Genomic DNA, 26,601 nt, shown 5'->3' with positions numbered 1-26,601 from the left:
TGTAGGAAAAGTAGGATGAGACGTTGAAAGGTTGTGCTAGCTGAGGGAGAAGTAGAAAAGCAAAGTTGTTGAGAAAGCATAAAGAAGGAGTTTTTGTGAGGTCGAGTAAGTGGACACACTTAATTAGCAGAGAGGGCAGGAGAACGGAGTATGTGGGTGGTAAGGTGGCAAAATAATTTAAAAAAAATTATTATTATTATTATTATTATTATTATTATTATTATTATTCATGATAGTCACACAGAGAGAGAGAGAGGCAGAGACACAGGCAGAGAGAGAAGCAGGCTCCACGCACCGGGAGTGGGATGCTCCCCCGATGTGGGATTCGATCCCGGGTCTCCAGGATCGCGCCCTGGGCCAAAGGCAGGCGCCAAACCGCTGCGCCACCCAGGGATCCCCAAGGTGGCAAAATAATTGAGCCATTTTGTGGAAGGCCTGTGAACAGTTTTTTAGCCTGGAGGTAGATTGGTCAGAGCTGCACGTCAAGGAAATTAATCTGCCAGGGATTATTTGAATGGAATAGAATGGGAAGCACTTGAGGTAGGGAGAGAGTCAGGAAGGGATCACAGTGGACCAGATGGAGAGAGTGAGGATCTGGGCTTGGATTGTGACTGTGGGAATGGAAAGGAGAGGATCATGCAAGAAATGTTAGGGATGGCATCTGTAGGACTTGGCAGCTAATTGCATGTTAGGAGAGAAAGAGATAGGAATCCAGGATGCCTCAGGGTTTGAGCTTGCAACCAGGGAGCTAATAGGAAAGCATTTATGGAAAAAGGTGAGGGGATATCCAGGAGCACCACAGTGTACATATCTGTCCCTGTCGTGCATGCTGCAGCCATCTTTGGAAATATAGTTCACTAGGAGATTTTTAGATGATTTATCATGGGTCAAGATTCTTATAGATTTTTGCTTTGTTATCACATTCTCACTTTATTTTGTTGAATCCATCTAAACCTTTCTCTCGGGTGCAGAATCACTACTACATCTTAGTTTTCCTTAGGCAACTCATACATTTAGAGCATTTTTATCTTGATTCCAGGCATTTCACCTTCCATCCCTCTTTCTTCAGCAGGTTTAAGATGTGGGTCTGTTCTTGACTGGGAATCTTATTTGGGTCATTTATTGTGTCATTCTCACAAATGTTTTTGGTCTTTTAAGAGGCAAAAGGAAATTTAAGTAAAGCTTTCAAAATTTCCTCATGGTAACTTTTTAAAAGACTAAGAAATAAAATCTTTCAGCAACCTGACATCAACCATCAGACTTTTTAGTTAACAAAAGACATTCAAAAAACTTATGTGGTATCCAAGAATGAGTTACAACATTCGTCAAATAGAGACAGTTCTAACCACTGTTTTTTTTTTTAAACAATGAGAGTTTGTTACTATTTATCTGAGCTTCTGAAAGAAGTCTCATTAGGTTTTTCATTGATATCTAGTATTTACAGTGAACTAAAGTATATGCTGACTCTAGAAGCCTACAAATGGAATCAAAGTGGAGAAAGAGGGGATCCCTGGGTGGCACAGCGGTTTGGCGCCTGCCTTTGGCCCAGGGCGCGATCCTGGAGACCTGGGATTGAATCCCACATCAGGCTCCCGGTGCATGGAGCCTGCTTCTCCCTCTGCCTGTGTCTCTGCCTCTCTCTCTTTCTCTCTCTGTGACTATCATAAATAAATAAAATTTAAAAAAAAATTAAAAAAAAAAACAAAGTGGAGAAAGAATAAAAACTTAGAAATTCGGTTGTATTTCAGAGTACTGGGGCCTTGGAAGAGATTTCAAGAGGCACAGATTTGGAAAAATTTTGACAATGTGCTGGAATTATAAAATACATTTTTTTCCCACCAACGAGGTTTTGGGATTTGTGAGCATCAGACTTGTACTTGGCAGTATGGTAATATGCGGAATATGTCCATAATCAAACTCTTCCTCTGATCACCAAATCTGTCCCCTTTCCTGACCTTCCTGCTCCTTATTTTCTCTCTCTTCCCCTCTCTGCTCAGTGAACCACTAAATCTGTTAGATGTTACCTCTGTAATATTGCATGTCTTCCTGTCATTCTTTTTATTCAGGTCCTTTTTTCCTCTTGTTAAGTCTAATCCACTAGCCTGTCATCTGGGGTCACTGCTTATAGTTGGGCACCTGCAAACACCTCCTGTACTTTGCCTTCCAGTTAATCGTATCATACCTGGCTGATAAGTTACCTCCCCTGTGGAAATAGTCAGGGACACCTCAGTGAAACTCAAACAATATCCAAACCCCTGGGCCTGGCACTGAAGGCCCATTGCCCAGTGACCTAAATTTGAGTAAGCAGCATTTCACACTACTGTGTTTCCCTTTATTTTCACTACATTCAGGAGCTACTTGCTATTACTTGAATTTACTGAGTGCTTCCCTCTGTTAGTGTCTTTGGCGTGAACATTTTCTTTATTTGGCATTCTCTCCTTCCTCTTGAAACTTTCTGTCAAAACCCAGCTCATCCTTCAGTGCCCACATTCTCCTTGAAACCTTCCCAATCTGAGATACTCTCTAGTGACCTTGAACTCTAAAAGCGTCTTTTTTGAGATTTCTCACATGTATCTCATTCTGTTTTAATAGTATGTACTTACTACCTCTATTGGCTGGACTTCTTTTTTTAAGGGTAGGACCCAAGTCTAATTTGTTTAGGTATCTTCTATCACAGGGATGGATAAACTAAGACCCATGGACCAGATTTGACACTTGCTGCCTAGTTTTGTAAATAAAATTTTACTGAGCCAAGCTCAGCAGTTTATATATTGGCTGTGGATGCTTTTATACTACCATAATAGTATAGTTGCAATAGAGATTTGTGGCCCACAAAGCCTAAAATACTTATTATTTGCCACTTGATACAGGAAAATTTTTCTGACCTTTGCATTATAGTACTGGTTTTCAAAATGGGGATTGGAGCCCTGGATATCCCTGAGCCCTGGATATCCCTGAGACCCTTTCAGACGGTCTTGGGATTTTCTTTCTATTCTAGTCAACCAAAATAACATATCTCAGTTTATTGAACACAGAAGTAGACATGAGAATCCAGATGTATTTCATTAAGCCATACATTAAAAAGATTTGTAAAAATGTGAAATAGTGGTGGTTTTTTGCTAATTTTTTTTACATTGGAAAATAGTTATTTTTCATAAAATATATTATGTTAATATACAATGGGTTTATGATGTAATTTTAAATCAATAAATATTTTAAAAACTTTAGTTTTAATTCCTAATATGCTAAATATTGATAGGTATAACCCATATAAACAAATACTCTTAATTTTTAAGTGTGTAACGGTATCTTGAGACTAAAATATTTGACAACTGCCTCTCCATTGTATCTAGTGGAATGCCTTCTACAGAGCAGTAAGTCAATAAATGTTGAACAAATGAATGCATAATGCATCGATTAGGCATGGTGGAATGAAGATGAATTGAGGTGGAATGAAGAAGAGTTGGTCTTCCTGATTTTCTTTGCTGTTTTCATGACAATTAGTAAGTCAATCAAAAATCCATGGGCTGGATTTTGCTACAGTGACAACTAACCCCCTAAGTGTCTAAGTTATTTAACACCATGGAAGCTTCTTAGTCATATTACCCTATGTCTGATGTGGGCCTTGAGGAAGTTCTGCTGATCATTGTTGGTCAGCATCTAGGCTAATGGCAGGCTTCTCTCAGTCTGTGCTTCCACAATCACTGTGGCAGTAGGAAAGGCTTATGGTGACTCACAGGCCTCCTCTTCAACTTCGGACCAGCAATGACACATATTACTTTCACTCACATTTCATTTGCCATAGTGAATCATGTGTCCACAACTAACTTTAAAGAATTGTTATCCTACATGGGCCCAGAAGGTAGAGACTCAGAAATATTTGGTGGGCAGCACTAATGACTACCACCCAGTTATAACAGAAATTGTAGCCATGACTTTGAAGTGTGTCCTTGGCAGTGCTGAGAGAAATGTGAAGCTACGTAAGGCCAGTATACAGCAGATCTGTCCTCCTGTGTACTCTTCTTGATGGAGGTTGAGGGCTTCTCTCATAGTGAGGAAAGCCTGAGGTTACCAGTTCAAGGTCTACTGAAACCACTGGGGCTGTGGTTTTACAGGAGACTTCTGAAGCAGACTAGATTAATTTGAAACTGATGGAGAGTATTTCATGCCGATATACAATAAACCACTTTTATTAGACCAAACAATGTCTGGATTTAATTCTTGGAGACAACTGAAGATCTGACTACTTGAATCAGTATGGCTGTACACATGTGAGTGAGGGGAGGCCAGAGGAAAAGCAAATGCAGTATGTCAGCTGTAGATATCAGTTTCAAAGTTAGTAATGAAATTTCTTCTTGGCAGCAAACAGTAGAATTTTACTTTGATGAAAATTGCTGGCAGAATCTTCAGAAATATGGCTTTTCTTTCTGTGGTAAACTGAATGTTTATGGTGTTTATAGTTGTTCTGGTAATTCAGATACCAATTCTCCTCTGAATGCATCCTCCACCTCAGTCGTTCCTCATCCACCCCTCATCAGGCCAAAAGGCCCTGTAATCTTTGGACTCCTCCTTATCCTCCAGCTGTACCCTCTGGCTGTTTTCCTTATTCATTTCTGCCCTTCTGTGACTCTCCATTGCAACTGCCCTACTTCAGATTCTCATCATCTCTTGTGTGAACTATTTCACTTTCCTCCTATTTTCCCAGTTTTTTTTTCCTTACCCCCTTTTAAATCCATCACTCATTACTGCTGGAAGGACCTCTCTAAGTCTCAAGTGCAAACATATCACTCCCTTTGCTCAAAAACCTTTAGTGACAGTTCTCCATCTTTTATATGCTCAAGCCCAAGCTCCTTAGCCGGTTGATATTTAGAAGATCAAGTCCAAGTTCTCTAATCTGTGAGATCCCCCCTGACTTGCTATCTGCCCAAGTCTCTAATCATCCCTGACATTTCCACTCTTGAACTACAGGCTCCGGTAATATTTGGATTCTCATAGTCTTAGGTTCTATGTCTTTGAGTCCCTTTCCCTTATTCATGCTGTTCCAGCTACTGTCAATTGATGTGTACCCTTGAAACTCTTGCTTCTCCCAGGATACTTTTTTAAAAAAATCATATCCCTCTTTTCTCCTTTTCTCTTCATCTCACCAAAGCACCTCTCCCCCCTTCCCCCACATTGCTTTATCATCACACCATGGTACAAGTATGTTTCCTGCATGATTGGCAAAGTGCTCAAGGAAACTGAACCACATTCATCTTTGAATCCCCATTGCCAAGCACAATGTGACACCTAATAGATGTTCAATACATTTTAGATTGGACTAATTCATCCACCTGACCCTTGCATGGGCATGTTGTTGGCTAAACATGGATTGTCAGTTACACTTGCATCTCCTTTGTCTTGACTGGATTGCTATGTCCTCATTAGGTTGATGTGAAAGATAGTCAATCTAAAAACAAATGAGAGGAAAAATAGAATATGTAGCATCTACTTAACTAGAATGTGTAGTATCCATTTGCCTATGATGATGGGTACTCTTGGAAGGAATGATGATAAACTTCAAATTTTTCTATATTTTCTTATTTGTAAGACTTGCCTTTTTTTACCTTTTTTTTTTTTTTTTTTTTTAAGATTTTACTTATTCATGAGAGAGGCAGAGATACAGGCAGAGGGAGAAGCCGGCTCCCCACAAGGAGCCCAATGCGGGACTGGATCCCAGGACTCTGGGATCATGCCCTGAGCCAAAGGCAGACACTCAACCACTGAGCCACCCAGGCATCCCTTCTTTTTTCTTTTGTAGTGAGAGATGGTGATGGTGTAAGGAGCTATTAATGGGCCATGAATTGTGATTCTTCTTGCATAGATTGGCATTCTTTTGTAGAAAACTATGATTTGTTAATCACTCAGGGCATAATAATGCCCAACACACAAACACTTAACAAATATTTGTTGATTAAAGGAACAATTAACCTTAAAATAAGAAAGGACTGAAAAGAATATGGAAACTTAGAGCATGAATGATTTTTCTGTATTTGTCAGGTTATAGTCTTCACATCAAAACTAACCAGCCTCAGTAGCATGAGGGAGGCTCTGCTGCTTTTCTGTGGCTGCTGATGGTAGTAGAATTTGAGAACTGCATTCTTTGGCTACCTCCATTTCCTACTGACTAGGTCATCTATCCATGGTTGACGTGCCCCCACTAAGGCAATTATGACTACTATGAGCTGACATTTATCCAATCTGGTGCTGGTGCTTTGGAACAAACGAGGACTCTTCTTCCTCACCCACTTGATGTTAGATGTGACCACATGACTTGGCCTTGACCAGTGAAATGTGAGCAGAAGTCATGGGTGTCATTCCTGGGGAGAGCTTGAAGAACCAGTACATTCTCTAGTTTCATGTTTCTTTCAAACCAGCAGCATTCCAGGAAGGGCTGTTCCATGCATTTAGGTTCTGGCCTGAGGACAGAGATGTAGAACCAAGCCCCAAGCCAATCCACAAGGGACATTATCCTGAGAAGTAAAGCACTGTTGTTTTAAACCCTGAGATTTTGAGGTGGCTCTTTCACTGTACCCTTGCCTATCTGGCAGAGAGAGTATTTGAGGTCACCCAGTAAGTGAGGGACCAGGGTTTGACCTCAGGTGTGTAGATGTCACATGGTACAGTTACTTTTTATTTCTGTCTCTGCTTCTCATTCTCTCTGCCTTTAGGTCTCCCTGCTCTCAGCAACATATAGTGCTCTTGTCTGCTGACAAGAGGTGTGGACACTGATAACTCAGAGTTCTGTCGTTTCAGGTCAGAAAATGAAATTCCCGGTGTGTTTCAATGAGAGGCAACAAGTCAGCATTCAGAAGTGTAATTTTTGGGGATGGTTCTGTTTTCTAAAGCCCATTCTTATCAACCGCAGGAAGCAGCTGGAGCCGTGATTACACTTAAGGGCCGTGATCAGCTTTGGCCTCAGGAAGAGCCATGCACTGATGGGTTCTGCAAGTAGTAACCATGGTTACAAATCAACGAACAGTCTTGTTAGGCGAATATAGTAGAGGGACTAGTATCAGCATCCTTTCTGAGGGGGAAGAACAGGAAAAATTCAGTTATAATGGCAAGTTTTCACCCTAGTAAAAGTTCTATTTTAAAAAAAATTGATTCTTCCAGCACATGTGTAAGCTGGGGTCTGGATTTTAGGAATTCCTGTAGGTGTCAAGGTTGAATCATTTCCCCAATTTCCAAAGGACATCTATGAATGATTTTTGTCTGTGTTTCTAGGGAAGAGCCTAGAGCCTGTATGAAAGTGGCATTTCCTCTTAAGCAGCTGGTAGCTTAGGCTGTGTAGACCGACTGTTATTATTAGTTGTAATAATGTCAGTGATAGTCGTGACTGTTGTCTTCAGTAAGAGTGATTATTATTACCTTGGACTGGGAGAGTGCCTTTCCCTTTAGTGGTGATAATTTTATTCTATCCAGTTACAGTGATAGAGTTTTGGGGTGTTGTTATATTAATTCATTCAAATTGTCAATTCATTATTCCCTTAAATAGTTTTATGTGCCACTCTTTTGCCAGTGTTTTGCTAGGTGCAGGGGAAATACAGTGAATAAGGCAGACACAGTCCCTAACTTTAGACACCTACTAGTCAGGCATGTTTCCCAGGAGGAGGATGATATTTGTGATAAGCTGATTCTCCTAGTAGAGGGGGCGGGGGTGCTTATAGAAAGAGTGGGTCATCCCTGAAGGGGAAGAATGAGCACCTGGAGACTATCTAGGAGGTGAGCAGACAGCGAGGGATCTGACTCAGCCATAGGATGGTGATTAGAGAAATCAGAGAAAGGGCAACTTAATTGGTTTATGTGGGCTGGCTTAATACAAATATATAAGCACAAGCAGACTTTGCTTTGGTTCTTCCGAAAACAGGCCCTATGGGCAAACATTTTAGGAAAAAAGATACTGACTTCACACTCTAATGTTTGAGATAAAGATTTGAATGTAGTTTTTATTTTTATGATTCAGTGATTCATGAATTTCAGTGATTTTCTAAAAGATTAATGATCTGATGCAAGTTCAGGCTGGTAAAGCCCTGTTGGCAAGGATTTAGTCCCATCTCTCTTATGTGAGGATGCAGGATTTTCCCATTAAGGGACTTTTGTTTGCCAATTTGGGGGAGGGGATGAGAGCTACAGGGACCAATTCCTCAGTGCTCTATAGAGAGTGTGAAAGGAAAAGCAAAGGCCTCTAATTATGAAAATGTATGGTTAAGCCTGGAAACATATGATGTTGTATGTTATTTCTAAGAAGTTATGTGTATTTAAATGAAAGCCAGCTCTTTATGAGCATGTGTGTGCTTTGGTTGGCATATTCTATTTCCTTTTTTTTTTTCTTTTACTTTTTTAAAAGTAAGCTCTATGCCCAAAACTCATGACCCGTAGGTCAAGAATGACATGTTCTACTTACTGAACTAGCTGGGTACCCCAGCTATTTCTTTTTTCTTTTTTTTTTTTTTTTAAGATTTTATTTATTCATAGAGACACAGAGAGGCAGAGACACAGGCAGAGGGAGAAGCAGGCTCCATGCAGGGAGCCCGATGTGGGACTCGATCCAGGGTCTCCAGGATCATGCCCTGGGCTGCAGGCGGTGCTAAACCACTGCACCACCGGGGCTGCCCACCCCAGCTATTTCTTGATTCATGTAGATGCTGCTACTTACCTGGAAAATTAAGGTGGTTTACTGGATATAAGAATGAGCTTTATTACAATGAAATAGATTGCTTAATTATGTGGCAAGTTTCCTGTCATCAAAAGTATATAAACAGGTATTAGGAGATTATGTCTGGTGTTACAGGAGAAGAACTGCTTGATAAAGTTGTTCAGATGATCAGCCAGTCCTTTAGCTCTGTCATTCTGTGATCCATGTCGATAATAACATACCCAGTCTTCCAGATTATCTACCCTGTGGGGCATTTAAACTTATTATATCTACCCTCTGCATTATATCCTTGCTCCAGAGATAATGCATAACTGTGAGAAGATTCTAGTCGCACTATACTAAAGAAGTTTCTGAAGCTAATGTATTGACACTGATTCAAATTATTTCTGGATACGAGTTTCTCATTCCCTGCTGCTTTTTTCTTCATTTTGGTTCAGCAGAAAATGGGTTTTTTAGAAAGTACCTTTGCCCACTGATTTAAACCATTTTTAAACAGCATAACTAGACCCGGTGAAGCATTCTTAGAGTCTCTGCATTTTTTTGTTGTTGTGGTTTGAACCTTCCTGTATTTTACCACTTTCTTTTTCCCCTCCATACCACTTCAGTGGGAAATATAGAAAGGAGTATATTGCTCTCATATCAGAATGACAGGTCTAGAATGAACTAAGATCAGAACACATTAGAGATTACCTAAAGAACCTTCTGTCATCATGATGTAGCATACAAAGTAAGGGTGGTACATATCACATAGTTTTCTCAAGTAAATAATTACTAATGACCTCTGTGCTCAGGGAGGCACCTCCCACATTTGCTAGACGCTAACAACTTTGGTTTGCCTGAGGTTGCTGCATACCCACGATGGGATGAATAACAGCTACAGTTAGGCCTCAGTCCTCATCTCCTGAGTGGACTCAGATAATTCCAATGCTCAGCTGCCACCTCTCAATTCTCTGAACTCATCTCCCTTGGACTGGAAAAGTACGGATGGTGGGATTCTGCTGTGGCATTTGTATTTCAGTTTCCTGGGGATCTTGAGGTCACAGAGGATTTATGTCCATGATTATAGGCCAAAGAGGAAAAGAAGAAAATGAACACCTATTGAACATCTGTGCAGGACATTTGCTCATGGGTTCCCTTGCTTAATCCTTGTAGCAATCCTATAGGGGATTATTATTATTATTCCATTTTACAATCTTTTGTTAATCTAACTTTGTCTAACTTGCCATGCTGATGTAAATTATCTTTTGGGTTCCTTTTATATTTTTCCTTATGAACCCATTAAGTTCATGTGAGAGAGGTAAGGTCTGAGCTACCACTTTGTACTGCCCTCCCCCCATCCGCAGGCCAGTCAGAAAAATGCTGGCTGTGGCCATTGGCATCATGCAGGTCAGTGTCATGGAGTTAAAGAACCCCACCCTTGTGGTTTCTTAGAACTAGGTGTGATTTAGGAGCCGGATGGTATCAACTCAGAACTGCAAGCGTCTCATCTCAGCTTGGGCTTTTCAGTAAGAAGGAAATCCTGGGCCCATCTTAATTCTCACCAGGACTTTCCAGAATAACTGTAGGATCGCTTGAGGCCTTGCAGCTACCACATCATTTGGAACCTAGATACCACTTTCACTGAACTTATCATAAACCTCTCCACGGGGGAGAAACTGATATGAGCAAATGCACAACAACTAGGAAAGGTGTTGCACCCTTCCTTTGCTCTTCATCAGATTTGTAGAACTTAAATGTGGAGAGTCTTCAAGACCATTTACGTGATAGAGGCCCTGTGGGCCCAGAGATGTTGGTGCCCTTCTTTCCTGGAGGCTGCTGGGTTGTGGGCGACTTGTGATTAGCACCTGTATAATGTGTATCAACCAACTGGGTGTGCATCAGCAAGGCCATGAGGAGTTACTACTTGAGGAAGCCGATTTGCATGGCTCTTCTTCAGGTCACCTTTGGTGAGCCATAAATAGAGCAGTGAGGAGAGGCTACATTTGTAACTGGAGGACCAAACAATGTGTCTATCTATTAATTAATCTTTTAAAGTTTTAGGGGCATTTGGGTGGCTCAGCCAGTTAAGCATCTGATTTGTGGTTTTGGCTCAGGTCATGACCTCAGCATCATGAGATCGAGCCCTGCATCAGATCCCATGCTCAGCACAGAGTCTGCTTGGGATTCTCTTCCTCTGCCCCCCTCCACGTGAACACTCTCTCTAAAATAAATAGATAGGTAATAAAGTTTAATATCTGTGTCTATGCCTGCGTCTGTATCTGTATCTAAATCAACACTGATATTGGCATCCATGGCTATGTATTTATTTGGATGCAAATGTAGGACTATGCTAAATGGCTTAATTTTTTGCCCATACTTTTTCCTTTTTTTCTGCATAGACTTTTCAGGTGTAAAGGTTTTTAGTGACTAAAACTATATATTGGAATCTTTGGTATTTGAGACAGAGCTGTCAAGAAAAATTTCCCTTGCCATAATTTTAAAAATATGTGTAAATATTATTTAATGGGGCATGTTAAAACTACTAAAAATTGATTTTGAACTCTTAAAATTTTGATTTCCATGTTTATATTAAAATTTGACTAAATCTCCTAACATTGTCTACTCCTTAATAAAGGCTCAAATTGGGATCCCTGGAGTGGCTCAGAGATTACCACCTGCCTTCAGCTCAGGGCGTGATCCTGGAGTCCCGGGATCGAGTCCCATATCAGGCTCCCTGCCTGGAGCCCGCTTCTCCCTCCGCCTATGTCTCTTCCTGTCTCTCTCTGTCTGTATCTCTCATGAATAAATAAAATCTTAAGAAGAAAAAAGGCTTAAATTAATTTCAGGTACTTAGATATAATAATAGTAGCTTTAACTTTATTATAGATATTTTTATTAAAGTATAATGTGCAAATGGTTATGAAATTGAAGAAAAGCATAGGACTTCTAATGAAAAAACAAGCTCCTTTGCTTCATCTTCTTTGTTCTAAGACCTGTCCATTTAACAACCACTTTTAATTCTTTGAATTGTCTCTAAATTTTCTTTTTGTAGTTTTTTCGTGGTTACCTTCGTATCTCTTTATACTGGGCTTATCTTGCTATTTCTGATTAGTTATTCTTAGATATTGTTTGTTGGTTTTACCTGCTTTGTACATTTTCCCTCCCTCCAAATAGGTTTGTATCATTATTCTTAGTTCCATTATTATTTATATTTGTAGTTTTAGGTAATAAGCCTATGCATTTTTGTTTGGTTAGTTGGTTGGGGCTTTTTTGGTAGTAAGTATTGATGGGATCTTTTGACTACTTACCTGATGAGAGAAGGAGGTGAGCTTCCCTACTCTTCTTGCCCCTCTCCTCACTACTTCCACTTCCAGACTTCTGTTATTGGTACTTCTATTTAGCATCAGTATTGGTTCAATTAACATTCTTGCCTCTATAAATACATTTTGTGCTTTCTCTATCAAGTGATTCTAAAGTTAGAAACCTATAAATAGCATTTGTAATATTATGACTATATTAATATGGTTTACTCTAAAGCCGTAAAATGTGTTTTTCTTGTATAGTTTTTTTAACCTAGAGTTTAAATTGCATTTTTAAAAAAATTAGCTATTACTGTATTCCTGAACTCTTTCAGTATGTCAAGGATGGTAATAAACCCTACAGATACCTTCTACTTGCAGATCCATCCCTCCTGTTCCATAGGAAACCTGCTGCAGAACTGATGTCTGCCATTTACTTTTATTGCTCCTCCTGAGCTGGAGACCATATACCGTCCTTTTCTTCATTTTTTCCTTCATTTTACCTAAATCACATTTCAAGTAAGTTTGTATGGAAGGGCATATAAGGATTGACTCTTTTTTAGAATTTTTATTGTTTGTTTTTTTTTTTTGCTTGAAGGTTTCATTATTTTTTTTTCATACTCAATTGATAATTTGGATGAGTGTAGAATCCTAAGTTGAAAATAATTGTTATTTCAGGACTTCGACACCACATGCTTCTATTTTTTTCCATGCATTCTGTGTTGCTTAAGAGAATTCCAAAGCCCAATTCTTAGTTCTTTTCCTCTCTAGATGGAAAATTGTAGGAGATTCTCTACATTGTCAGTGTTGTAATGTTTCATGGTGATTCATCAACATACAAGGCTGGATTTGTGTGTATATGTTGTGGAGGGAGGAGAGTTGTGTTATTAATATTTTTGTAGGGAACCTTGTGATTTGAAGAAACATATTCTTTAGCTCTGGGATAGTCTCTTTAATAGCATTCTGTCCTCCATTTTTCTTGTTCTGTCTTAGGTGGACTCCTAGTAGTCAGATATTGGCCTTCCTTGAATTGATTGTCTGTACCTCTGATCTTTTCTTGCATATTTTTTGGCTCTTTGTTTATCTCTCCCCTTACTTTCTGCAAGATTTTCTTGATTTACTTTCATACCTTTATATATATAGCAAACATATATGTTTTTAAAAAGTAATTATAACTCTAAAACACTTGTTCTGTTTGTCATAACATCCTGTTTATGTTCTGTGGATGCAATATCGTCTCAACTCTCTCTGTAAACTAATAAGAATTTTTATTTTAGGTTTTCTAAATTACATTTCTTTCTCCTCCTCCTTCTCCTCCTCCTCCTCCTCCTCCTCCTCCTCCTCCTTCTTCTTTTTGTGTGTCTGTTTTAGTTTTGGGCTCTTCAATTGTCTATTTGTATTTAAGAAAGAGGATCTGATGTAGAGTAAGAATGGTTATCCTGAGGGGCCCTCTAAATTCTAGAGTTCAGAAGACCATGGTCTGAGGTACAAACACCTGCCTTAGTTGCCCTGGTTTTTCTGAATACCTCTTTAGCAAATAGCCCTGTGGGAAATGCTTTGGCTACTGGGCATTCTGCCTGGGTGATGTTAAACTTTCTATGGATAGACTTTCCATAAATGCATCCCTTTTTAGTCTGTGTCTTACTTGGGCTTCCATTATACTTGGCATCTTCCAGTATGGAGTTTCTTCAGAGTTTTGCAGGGAAGATCTTTTCTGTTTTGACTACATGTGTCTCTGCACATACTTTACACTGAAGTTTCTCCATGATGTGAGTAGTATCAGGTGCTAATACTCTATCTGCTCTTCTTCTGGGAAGTTTTTGGTCTGTTGGCCTTCTACCAGTTCTTTCAGTTGATATGGCCTTACATTTTCTTCAAAAGTATTTTTTTTAAAGACTTTTTTTTTTTTAATTTGATAGTCACACACACAGAGAGAGAGAGGCAGAGACACAGGCAGAGGGAGAAGCAGGCTCCATGCACCGGGAGCCCGACGTGGGATTCGATCCCGGGTCTCCAGGATCGCGCCCTGGGCCAAAGGCAGGCGCTAAACTGCTGCGCCACCCAGGGATCCCTAAAAGTATTTTTTTTTTAAATCTAACATTTTTTTTTTAAATCTAACATTTTGAAAGTATCCAGGAAGAGAGAGGGATAAACTCATTTGCTGAATCCTATAATAAGTTGAACTGGTAGCCTTTTAAAATTATTTTAAATATTGACACTTCATTAATTTAGAGAACCTCTCCATTAATCTGAATTAGCAAAATTTTACTATATTTTGGATCTGATGTCTACATAGATATAAGAGAGTATGTCCCACTTATGGAATTAGACACTGGTACCTGTGCTTGGAAAGATGTGGCTGTAGGAAATTAATGAAGTTCCTCCTTAACTTGGCTCAAGGACATTTAGTAAGATGACTTTGGGTCATTGCCTATTTGGAATGAAGGCAATGAGATATTTGTTTACTTCTGACATAATCTGCTGTTGGTCTTCTGTACTTTTACTAGTCAGCATAGTCTTGCTGATGGTATTGTTTTTTTCTGTTTGTAGTTTTTTTGATATAAGGTCACAAATTATTTTATGTACTTCCATCTGTGTGCTTTGGACAGAATGACTCTTTGTAGTTTTATATTATACATGTTTGTGTGCATGTGTGTGAGGCACAGAAAAAGAAGTATTATAGAATCACAAATACCGTATGTAATCATAAGAACCACAGATGCCTTGGAGTACTTTACGTGGACTTTACTATTTATATTTAGTAAGTGTCCTAGTCCTTGTTTGTTTCGGAGTGTTTCCTCAGCTGAGTAGAGATTTTTTAAATGTCTTTTTAATTTCTGTGTGTGCCCAGAGAAAGAGAATGAAATTTTTAAAAATTAACTACTTGTTTTAGGTTATAATAAAAATTAAATATCCACCCTGAGTATTACTAGAACAGGAGTCGCTATGATTAGAACATTTTGCTTTTTGCTGGTTGAAATTTAAGAAGAATTAGAAGAGATGAACCTTGCATATTTGGTGTTGAGATGCCTAAGACCTAACATTGAGTTTTGGGGAAAGCCCACAGAATAGTAATAAATAAGAAAACAGAGAATGGGATCAGAGAAGTTGAGGTCAGATAGATTATCTACAGGCAGGTTGACAGCAGAGGTCTCAAAAGGGTAGAGAATGATCTTTAAAAGACTAGAATAGCATTTGTGAGGATTTATTGGCGTAGATGTTCTGTGTGTTGTTGTTTGGCTTCTGCACACTTCCAGTCTCTCCAGAAGATGTCTTCTCCATTTCCTTTGTCCCATACGTTAGAGATGACTTCAGCTTGTGGTTGGCACTTGGTCACGATACTTTGATACTTACCTGGATCTTTTGATGTCTTCTTCCTTCCTCTAAATTTGCTTTACTTCCCAAGTCAGTCACATTCTTTGAGTTATTTCAGTTCCCCCAAACTTCTCTCTACTCTTCTCTTTCACTGAGGTCCAGCCACTCTCCCTTATTTCTCCTCTCATTTTCACCTCCTGATCCTTCCTTCACAGGGGGTTTCTCTTTTTTCCCCTTTATTGCTTCTCATGTCTGTTCCCACTGCTGACTGACAGGCTGTTAGTCAGTTTGGCAGAGTCTTTTCACTCTTTTAGTTCTGGGCCAGCTACAAACTTCTTCCGTATTTACTCTATGGCTTTCCAAGTCTGAGGGCTCTTGGAGTGTGCACACAGCATCTCCCTTCATAGGAAATGGACTTTGAACAGTAGTGTTTATAATAGTAACTCCAAATGGAAGTAAAATGATACCCAGTTGCTATTATCCATTCATTCACAAATATTTATTAAGTGCCACTTAGTGCCAAGCTCTGAGGCTAAAACTGTGAATAAGACGAACCTAGGGCTTTGACTCTGGGCTCTTGGAGTTTATATAATATTAAATCATTAACAAACAACAAAAATTTTCTAAACAAAACAATTAAAAATGAAATAAGTAAAAACATCCAAACTGATTTTCTCTTAGTAATAAAATTCTTTCAAAGAACTCCTTCTGATGATATTTTTTAACTTTCTTTCATCTAATATTTGCAATTGAAATATTTCTGTATTTTATCTGAAGGTTGGGAGTAAGAATGGGTTGGAGGTCTTAATGGCAGTTGATGTTATTATTATTTTTAGTGGGGACAGGTCTTGATATTTTGTTGCCATGGAAGACTAGGAAACTGGGGCCCCTGGGTGGCTCCGTTAGTTCAGTGTCCACAACTCTTGATTTTGATCTCAGGGTTGTGGGATCCAGCCACATCAGACGCCACACTCACTAGGGAGTCTGCTTGAGATTCTTTCTCTCCCTCCCCCTTTGCCCCCCTACCCCCAGTCATGCACTTGTTTGTATTTTCTCTCGTTCTCTCTTTCTAGATAAATAAATAAAATCTTAAAAAACAAATAGAAGACTAGAAAACTGGTCTGACAAAATCTAAGCTTCTCTTTTAGCCATTTTTTCTAGACTTTCTCCAACTCATTGCTAGAGTCCTAGTTGATTTATTCTGCTTATCCCCTTATATTCCTATTTTTAGTAGTTGAAATTGGAAGAAATTGCTGTTGGATTAATTTGAAATATGGTAGAAAACCAATATGGAAATAATGGAGAGTTGGCTGTATGTACATAGTGGAATTTTACAAATACTTGGCTACGATTATGAGGTAGGACATTCAGAAGCATGTGGCATTATTGCTTTTATATTTACATTGCTGTTGCTTTTAGCACTCTTTCTCCTTCATCAAGAGCTGTAGTTTGGGGCTACTATTTAATCACAGTGGCAAACAGTAGCTGAGTTGAGTTTTCCCCGCCTTTTTCTCTTTATGAAAATGAAAAAGTAAAGAAATGTATACTCTATTTCTGGGAATAGCTAAACTGGAAATCAAAAACATTTCTGCTTTAAATATTCTTTATGATATTATATTGCACATAACTGGCATGGAAATAGAGTGTATTCTTTGTGGTTGAATATTAAATTTTCTCTTTATTAGAAATGGTGAAGTTTGTGTCTTAATTTTAAATAACATAGGCCATTTTTTTTCTCAGAAGCAATGGGATTGGTATTAAGAGATCCAGATTTAAATTATAGTTTACTTGCTGTGTGACCATGAACTTAACTTCTTTGAGGTTCATTTTGTTTATGTGTAAAGTGGTAATAGGAATAATACTAACTTCAATGAGCATTATATGAGCATTAAGTAAATAATAATGTAAGTTAAAGTACTTAGTACTTAAAAGAATTAGTTGCCCCTTAATCTTAGATATGGATGATTTCTAGTAGAGTTGTTACGTCAACAAGGGGGGGAAGGAGTATCAGCCACTGGGGTACAGAACACGTTAGCATGCATTCTTCTAAAACTACATTTATTATTAGTTTTACGGTCTCAAACAGTTCAAATTAGATCCATACCTCCAAATTTTCTGACATGGACACCCAGATTCCCTTATGTCTGTTGTATGTAAGTTACCTTAGTTATTTTTCATGCTAAAAATAATATTTAATTAAGAATAAAATATCCAGTTTATTTCATATCCAAGGTGATCTTTGTTTTAGCTTGTTCTTAGGTTCTCTATTGCTTCATGGTAAACGTATTAGGTGAGGAAGTTTATGTGTTAATTGCATTACATACATATTTACATTTTTATCTAAGGCGTACACATTTAAATATCTTCCTCTTCCAACACTGTAGTTCTCCTCATCTCTTTCCATTGTATCTAATAGATATAATCATAAAGGACTTTATGAATTGCTACATGTGTGCTAAAGAATAACAATGATTTTCAAAGTTAGTACAGAATGCAATTAATTTTTATGGAAGACAGTGTGTACCTGCCAAGTGTGTACTTTCAAAATGAAATTGTTTTTGATTGTGTGAAACTGCCTAAAATGTGATTCTCCAAAGCTTTCTTTTTCTTATGGCCAGAAAACAGTGATATACTTTAAATTAATTATAATTATGTACCTGAAGCTGATTCTTTTTCTTTTGTAGAAGTCAAACTTAAAAAAAAAAAGTTTCTTTGGATCAAGAGAAGTTATATGAAATTTGTGTGCCCTGGATTTTGATGGAAAGGGACGACTAGTGGTAGCTTTGAGCAGAATGAATCCCTACTTGTGCAAGAAGTAGCGTACTCAGGGTACTCTTGGCATTTCACCTTTTTGGTACAAGCTGACATTTTCTCTTACTAGCTCCACTCATTCAGGATTGCATGAGTTTGCATTATAGGCTCAAACTGTAAATAGAGAACGCCGATTTATCCTGATAACGTGTCTTATTGAATGTCAGGTGCAAAATATGTACAATAGAATGTTGTTAGGGATCAGTAGCATAACAGCTTTGTGGGTTTGCTAAAATGCCATGCACAAATTTCTGATTCCGGATGTAATCGGGTTTGTAATCTCTTTTTGGCTCTTGTCCTTGTCTTCTTTGATTTGAGTGATATGTTTCTGGAAAAGGCTGATTAAATAATGAGTTTCCAAATTATTTATTTATTTGATTGTGCAGGTGAGGATTTAGAGGAATAGCCAAGCAAGACACTTTCTTATTCATTCATTCATTCATTCATTTATTTATTTATTTATTTATTTATGATAGTCACACAGAGAGAGAGAGAGGCAGAGACACAGGCAGAGGGAGAAGCAGGCTCCATGCACCGGGAGCCCGACGCGGGACTCGATCCCGGGTCTCCAGGATCGCGCCCTGGGCCAAAGGCAGGCGCCAAACCGCTGCACCACCGAGGGATCCCCGCAAGACACTTTCTGTGTGTTGATGTGATGAGGTTGCTAATTTAATGATTTCTTGAGATACAATAGTTTGGAGCAGTGGCTTGAAGGAGGGCAAGGTTATCAGAACTACCCCTCTGCCTACTTCAATTTATATATTTCTTTCAATTCCAATTCTAACTGGGACACATCCTCCTCTTAAGATAACTGGTTTATTTAGAGCAGTGGTTCTCAAACTTTAGCATGTTTCAAAATTACTTTAAAGGTTTGTTAAAACCTCATTACTGGGCCCCAAACCCAGAGTCTTGATTATATTGTAGTTCCCCCTTACCTGCAGGACCTATGTTCTGAGATTCCCAGTGAATGCCTGAACACTATATATACTGTTTTTCCTATACACACATACCTATGGTAAACTTTACTTTATAAATTAGGCACACTAAGAGATTAACAACAGTAACTAATAATCAAATACAATTATAACAATGTACTGTAATAAAAGTTATGTGAATGTGGTCTCTCTCTCTCTCAAAATACCGTACCGAACTCCCCCTTCTTATGATGTGAGATGATAAAATGCCTATGTGATGAGATGATGTGAGGTGAATGGAGCAGGCATCGTGTCGTAGCGTTAGGCTATTATTGACCTGATGATTTATCAGAAGGAGGATCACCTGCTTCTGGACCACAGCTGACTGGAGGTAACTGAAACAGCAGATAAGGGGGACCAGTGCATTTAGTCTAGATTAGTCCCAAGGAGTTGCATTTCTAATAAGTGCTCAAGTAATACTAATGTTGTTGGTCCGGGCATCATACTTTGGGGACCACTGCATTGGGAAGCACTTGTTTTTGTTTTGAGGTGTTTGGGCTCAGGAGTGGGGAATTTGCTAGGAGGGAGGTGGGAAAACAGGGGAGCATGTTTATCATCTTGCCTGGGGTTTACCTAGAAGTGTTGACTTCTGGATTCCTCCATGTATTACAAAGTTACACCTCAGTGATGCTGTTGATATTACTAATCACTAATAAAAATGAAAATCAGATAATGGTAGGAGGGACAGTAGATTTGGTTTTCTTAACATTTGCCTACTTTACCAAACCCCATCTGGTTCCTGCATCTTCCTTGAACCTGTGCCTTCTTTGGACATCCCCGCCCCCCTCAAGTACAAATACAGCCATACTATCATGAGAGAAATGAGGAAGCAGTATATGAAGTTTCTTGGAAAAGTTGTGACATCAGTCAAGATTACCATTGTAATAAAAACTTCACTAATTTGGCTTCTTCCTATTTAGATTTTGCAGCAGTAGGACAGTACTTTGGCTAAAATGTACCTTTGTAGTCTTTATAGTTTCCAAAGCAAATCGATGAATTTAGGATATTGCCCCGAAAATTTAAAGCACTTAATGAAACTTCTTTCACATTATTTCAGGACTGCCACTTACATCAATTGATTTTATAATTAGAAATCAGTCTTATTTATGAATATATGTAAGTTATTTTTAATTCGTGGTGAGGATTGCTATGGCTTAATTGCTTTAAGAATATATAGTTTGGATTTCCTCACTTACGCAGGTAGAATTTTCACCCAGTTAGTCCAAATAACTGCTTTTGCTTTTAATTATAGCTACTCATCATTTCCTATTGCTTTCAAGCCCAGCATTATTTGAGAGCATTCACGTTTGTACCTGGTGTCTTTTGTTTTGAGTGCACGCTAGAAACCTGGTATGTAGTTCAAAGAAGAAAATGTGGCCTTCAAAAGGTTTTTTAATTTTGCTCATAAAGCAGTTTTTCAGATGTAACTTTCCTTTGAAAAATGTCCTGTGCTCAAATTTTCCTAGAATAAAATGTCCCACCAGGTAAAGGGTTTAAGAGATCTAGGCCATGCTTACTCAATGAAATGCAGCAGAGTGGAAAATATCCTGTCTTGCCAGCTAAAGAAAATTATGATTTTTCTGATTTAGTAAAGACAATTATACTATTTAAAGAGCTGCATTCATATAGACATTAAATTATTAGGAATAGATTTTAGTCTGTTAAAATTATGTATTGAAGTTTCTATCTAAAGGAATTGAAGTCTATAAACTAAAAAGTAATTTGGAAGCCAATGTGAAGCTGTGTTCAAACTTTGGTGCTTGTTTTTCAACCCTTGTCCTTTTGGTGTGAAGACCAGCCTGAGTCAGATCATTGAGGATTAATGATGAATGCCTTACTCAGCACCCTTCAGGGACTGGGTCAAACACCCTGGCTTTGAAAAGTTACTCTTTTGCTTAGTAAGCCTAGAAATTTCAAGTCCAACTGCAGAATGAACAGAATGTTACTGTTTTAACATAGTCTCCTTGAAGATGGCTATCACTCTTTCAGATGTCCCTCTTCTCTTTTTTGTGTAATGGGGTCTAAAGTCATTGTCTGGATTGCCAGTTGACTTGACCTACAGCCACTGTATTGCCTGGGAGGTTGGTTCCCATCAAGTATTCCTGATGAAACCCATTTCTTAATATGAATAAGAAGATTGGCCCATCAAGGGAAAAGAAGGGATATGCTTATATTAGTCTGGCAAATGGGAATGCAAGAAGTGAGGGGCCTGCTATAGTATTACTTTGACACAAAGAAGAGGGATTCTGGATCAGATGCCCACTAAGGAGAAATCTTCTTGATTAAAGTGTTAGCTAGAGAAGGGAACACAGATGGGTTTTCAGGTGAGTGATACCTAGGAAGGACTGCAGAGGCCTGGAGAGAGGAAGTCCAGGCCTGTAGTCTGTGGCCATCTCTGCTGACGTGAGGAAAGAGGCCATCTCTATAGAGGGTAGGAAAAGGAAAGGATACCAGGTACTATGTAAAGGGCAGTGACAAAAAGTAAGCCAAATGAGAGTAAATTCATTTTATGCTTATTGTTTTAGATGTTTCTTTCAAAGTTTAGCTCATCTTGAAATGAAGCCAGGTAATAAGACTTAAACATGGTATTTGGGATTTTACATACTTTTTCATTTAACCATCTTTGTGCTCCAACCTGTACTCTGGAAAACTCTTCAGGAGAATCCCAGTGGAGCTAAAGCATCTTTGCCATTCTCATCATCATCTACAAGTGTTTACGAAGCATACAACCAAAGTCTTGTGTTTTTGAAAAGAAGTCTTTAATTAGGGTTCACCTTTGTTTTTTTCAGGTAGCCCAGCTATGACCCATAGGAATCTGACTTCCTCCAGTCTGAATGACATTTCTGATAAACCAGAGAAGGACCAGGTAAGCAAAGAAATCACTGATATGTGTAGATGGTTTTGGTTTTTTTTTTTTTTTTTTTTGCATATTATCTGAGGGAAGGGAAAGCACTATGTGAAGGGCTTTGAAGTTCAAAGATAAGAATTGGTCTTGACTTTAACCTTCACAGATGTATTCTCTTGGGCGTTTTAAGTCTTGGAGCTATAGTTGTCTCCACTCTAAAATAGTAAGAATAATCCCTACTGCAGGGTTATTGTGAAGATTAAAAGAGATAATTTAAGAACAAGTGCACTGATAAATTATAAAGGTTTAAGAAATGCTGGCAATGGTTAACTTTTGGGGGATACATCAGATAAAGGTAATGATAGCTTTGTTGGCTGTATATGTTTGTCTATTAAAACATAGTAAGTAGCCTATTTGACATGAAGCACAATTCGGTTTTGAATCTTGATTTACTTAATTTTTAAAAAAGATTTTCTTTAAGAGGGAGAGAGGGAGGAAGGGAGGGAGAGAGAGAGAAGGAGTGCACAGGGGCAGGGGGAGGGAGAAGCAGACTCCTGCTTGCTCTTAACCTGAGCCTAAGGCAAATGCTTAAGCCACTAAGCTTCCCAGGGGCTCCCAGGTGCTCCTTGATTTACTTTCTCTTAAGAAGAATATGGTAGAATCTGGGCCATTTTTTTCAGTCGAGTGGGTATCTGGACATAGAAAATAGTGACTGGGCATAATTTTGTACTTTACATTAAAGAAAAAATGAGTTACTTTGGACTAATTGGGTGAAAATTCCACCTGAATAAATAAATCTGAGTTATATATTCTAAGGCAATGGAGACTTAGACGATGTGCCTCTTTCATGGGTAGCACTTACAGTAGTGACAGAGGTTTATAGGTCTTGGTAAATTCTAAAAGGTACAGGAAAGGTGAATTTATGTTCCTTCTTGTGAAATGGCTTTTGGATTCTTTCTCCTTCCCTTCACCAGCGACACCCTATTTGGGCCTTCATCATCTCAGACTGGATTTGCTAGAGAAGCTTTGCAACTAATCCCTTGTCTCTGTTTTCTCCTATTTCAATAACATACTTTTCCTATAATTGCCCTTATGTTTCTCTCCTGGATTAAGTTTAGAGTGGCTTCCCATCAAGTGAAGTTCAGATTTCCCTGCCTGACTTTCAAGATTCTCCGAAATCTCCTGTTGTCCTTCTTATTTTATTTTGTGTTTTTCATAAGAAGAACTCTCTGCTTTGGACAGGCTTAATTACGCCCCTTACATTGAGATTGATTCTTGATTGCTAGAGCTGCTCTCCCTTCATATGCTAATATGGATAGCTCTCCTCCCTTGTATTTGCCTCCCCCTTGAAGTGACAGGAGAAGATCATTTAAATATAGGATACACTAAAACTCCATCCACTAGGACTTGTTTAGAGTTGCCCTCAAAACTATTTGGCAGTTTTGGCTCTATTCAATATTTACCAGTAACGTTCTGTTTCTGTGGTTTGCCAAGGGCTTTGATACTGGATAAGGTAGTGCACTTGATACAGGATAAAGCAGAGTTAGGAATATCTGGTTGACAGACTTTTTTGAAAAACAAACAAACAAACAAAAACAAAAAAAAACAAAACAAAAAAACACAACTTCTTTTATTATGAACAGTTCTCCTGCTAGGAATTTGCCAATAAGCAGCTGGCAAATGCTGGCTAAGAGAAATTTCTTACCTTTTTGAGTGTCTTCAGATCTGGGCATAGGCAGAAGGAATTTGATGGCTTAGGATGCATATTACATAAGCTTTTGATTCCAGTGTTAGATGAAATATGTTGAAACATAATGATTTGGGGGTGTTGATTTTGCTATAAAACCTGTGTGATTATAATAACTTGAAACCAGAATCTTTGATGCCTATTATGAACATCTCATATTCTTCGAGGTTCATATTAAGAGAAACCAGGAAGATTTAACTCAGGAGTTTTGTTCTTTTTGTTTTCAATGCTGGAAGTGAAGGTTGATGAATATAGCATTAAAAAAAAGAAAAGATTTTATTTATTTGAGAGAGAGAGAGAAATACTAAGAGTGCAGGGAGGACGAGGAGCAGAGGGAGAAGGACAAGCAGACTTGACACCGAGGGTGGAGCCCCAGGCGGTTCCATCCCAGGACCTGACTGAGATCACGACCTGTGCTGAAACCTAGAATCTGACACTTACCCAGACGCTTAACCCACTGAGCCACCCAGGTGCCTCTATTTTGTATGTTTAACAAAACACAATATATCATTTTAGGAGCAACTGTCCATCTTCGTTGTATCTATTATAGTACCTGCAGTTAATCCAATGAGTTCTTCATCCCACAAAGAGGAAGAAACTTCCTTTCTTTGCTTCCCACCAAAGAGTTTGAAAAATTTTGGAACTGACCCATGATCTCATCTACAGCCAGAGGCAAATTAGAAATTCAAAGTCATATTTTTTCAGTTTCTGTACATACTATTTTAGTACTTCAAATACAGAAGTCTCTGGATCATTTTAGGTTGAGGAAAAAAAATGGGTTTGTAAAGAAGATAAAGCTATGGCAAAAAAACACACAGACTAAACTCAGGCTTTTATTTTTTAACCTTTTTTTTTTTTCTCTGTTTGGGTAGGAAGAAAAGGTTGCCAGCCTCAAATTTGTTTTGAAAAAGCTTTTATAATTAATTAGCCAATGTCCTGGAAATGATCTTGGCAGCAAAGTCAAACTTGTTCTGTCTGCGTTTCCAAGTTGGCCCCAAAAACTTCCATCCGACTGGAACCGAAGTTTCTGATTGACTGATTATTGTGCCTGGCTACGATTTGAACAGTTGCAGGGGTGCCTCTCCACCTCCTGGAGCTATATAACTTCCCAGTAGCACAAGAACTCTGGGTTTAACATTCAGAGTTATGAAGAGGAGCAGAATTTCTTTGACAGCAATATAGTGACAAAATTTGAGGGCATATTTTTTATGAGATTCTGTTTTGGGAAAACAGAAGAAACAAATCTGTGGACTGCACTTTTTCTCTTTGGCTCTGCCAAGCCTATGTACTTAGGATTTCAGTAGCGGCTGCCTTATTGAAAAATAGCTCAAAATAGTTAACAGCAGAGGAGCGTAGCCAAAATTTAGGTGATTCAATGCTTCAACAATATTCCAACTTGGATGTTATATTTATTAAGGAGAAAAGCACCTGGGGAGAAGTAGATCAAAAAAGAAAAAAACACATCTGGAGCTCATCTACTTGTAAATCTAACATAAATAATCTCTTCTATCTTGTTGCTAAGGACAATTTTTTTTCATTATCCAGTTACCTTTCCCATTTACCTTAGATTGATTTGTTTTTCTGTCTCCTTTTATCCCTTTTCTGTTTTAAAAAGAAAAAACTTACAAGCACAATGAGTGCTTGTCAAATGCAGTGGCTTCGTTCTGATTTGCATTTGAGTATAAAATCAGCTGTGAGAATAAGAATATCTTTTTTATCATTTTACTTCTTAGCTTTAACTCTAGTAGAAGTACCATGCCAAGTGGTACAATGACTTTAAAAGGGCTTGACGTCTTTTTCAGGTTATCAGTAATAGAATAACTTCTCACAATTACATGATCAACCTTCAGTGAAATTGCAGTCTGGAGACTACAGTGGATGCAGTAGTCGTAGAAATACCTTGCAGATTCTCAGGGAGACACTGCTCATATAACTTTGTAACTTATCTAGTTATCACGTTAGCTAGCTTAGCTGAGAACCTGTCTATAGGTCTGCTGGTGGAACTTGGCCAAGGTTAATTTCTAAAGTGTATTATAATCATTTTTTGCCTATTGCCTATTATCTCCCAATGTATTTGCCTATCTAGATTTCTGGTTTTGAAATCCTTTTTTTGGTTTGTCTTTTGTTTTTTTGCAGAGATAGACCTGGATTTAAATATTTTGTCGGAGAGTAAAGGATGAAACCATTAAAACCATGTATAAGTTTGAAATTGCTAAGCCATGACTACTTCAAATAAAATCTAGAAAGACACATTTTGTGATCAAACAACCCCTAATCCTTTTCTTACACATATGTAATATGAGAAGGAGTCAGCTAAATTCAGCTGAGATGATTTCTTCATCGTTTTGAAGGTTTCCTACCTAAGGCTCACATTAAGCTTCCCTTTGCATTAATAGCTATTTCATATGCACAGTAACAGAAAAATACGATAGCATGTCCTTTTCTTTTTCACAGCTCAGCCAGAAAGCCCTCTAAGTCATACCAAGCACTGGGTGGTCCCGCTTCCCTCCTCAGAGAAGGTGCTGTGGCTCAGAAAGGCTCATATTTTCTGAGGTTATAATACTTGTCTTTAGCACATTTTTAGGGACCATTGAAACACTGCAATGTTGGGAAAACTCCAAATGGAATCACATCTGTGAAAACCTGAGAACAAAGGCACGTTGTGAGGAGGTGGTTACATTGTTAGATGTCATTAGTCACTCTGGTTTGAGCTTCCCTGTGGTTCAGCGATGACAGCTTTTCTTCAGCCAGGTGTCCTTAATGGGACTGGTGCAGCCAGTGCAATGATTATCTTTGGAGTCTCTTTCAAAGGGTGTGAGCTAGCCACTTAGATAATTAACAGGACTGATATTTGTTATCATCTTTTCTACAAGAAATTAGACCTTCTATAGCTTCCTTTTCCTGACACTCTCCCATATTCTTAAAGAATTAACAGT

At 38.5% G+C, this 26,601-nt stretch overlaps 1 protein-coding gene across 6 annotated transcripts in view; it reads left to right on the top strand.

Annotated features, from left to right (window-relative positions):
• Window positions 1-26,601, top strand: part of SLC4A4 (solute carrier family 4 member 4) — a 345,822-nt gene that overhangs the window by 174,529 nt on the left and 144,692 nt on the right. For all 6 annotated transcript variants that reach the window (XM_055315262.1, XM_055315259.1, XM_055315265.1 and 3 more), the window contains one exon: window positions 21,863-21,939. In XM_055315262.1, the coding sequence (XP_055171237.1) occupies window positions 21,863-21,939 (77 nt within the window). The remainder of the gene's footprint in view (window positions 1-21,862; window positions 21,940-26,601) is intronic.

Source organism: Nyctereutes procyonoides, unplaced genomic scaffold (genome assembly GCF_905146905.1).
Source record: "Nyctereutes procyonoides isolate TBG_1078 unplaced genomic scaffold, NYPRO_anot_genome, whole genome shotgun sequence".
In the NCBI taxonomy this organism is placed as follows: Eukaryota; Metazoa; Chordata; class Mammalia; order Carnivora; family Canidae; genus Nyctereutes; species Nyctereutes procyonoides.
This window is presented reverse-complemented; position numbering and strand designations above follow the sequence as displayed.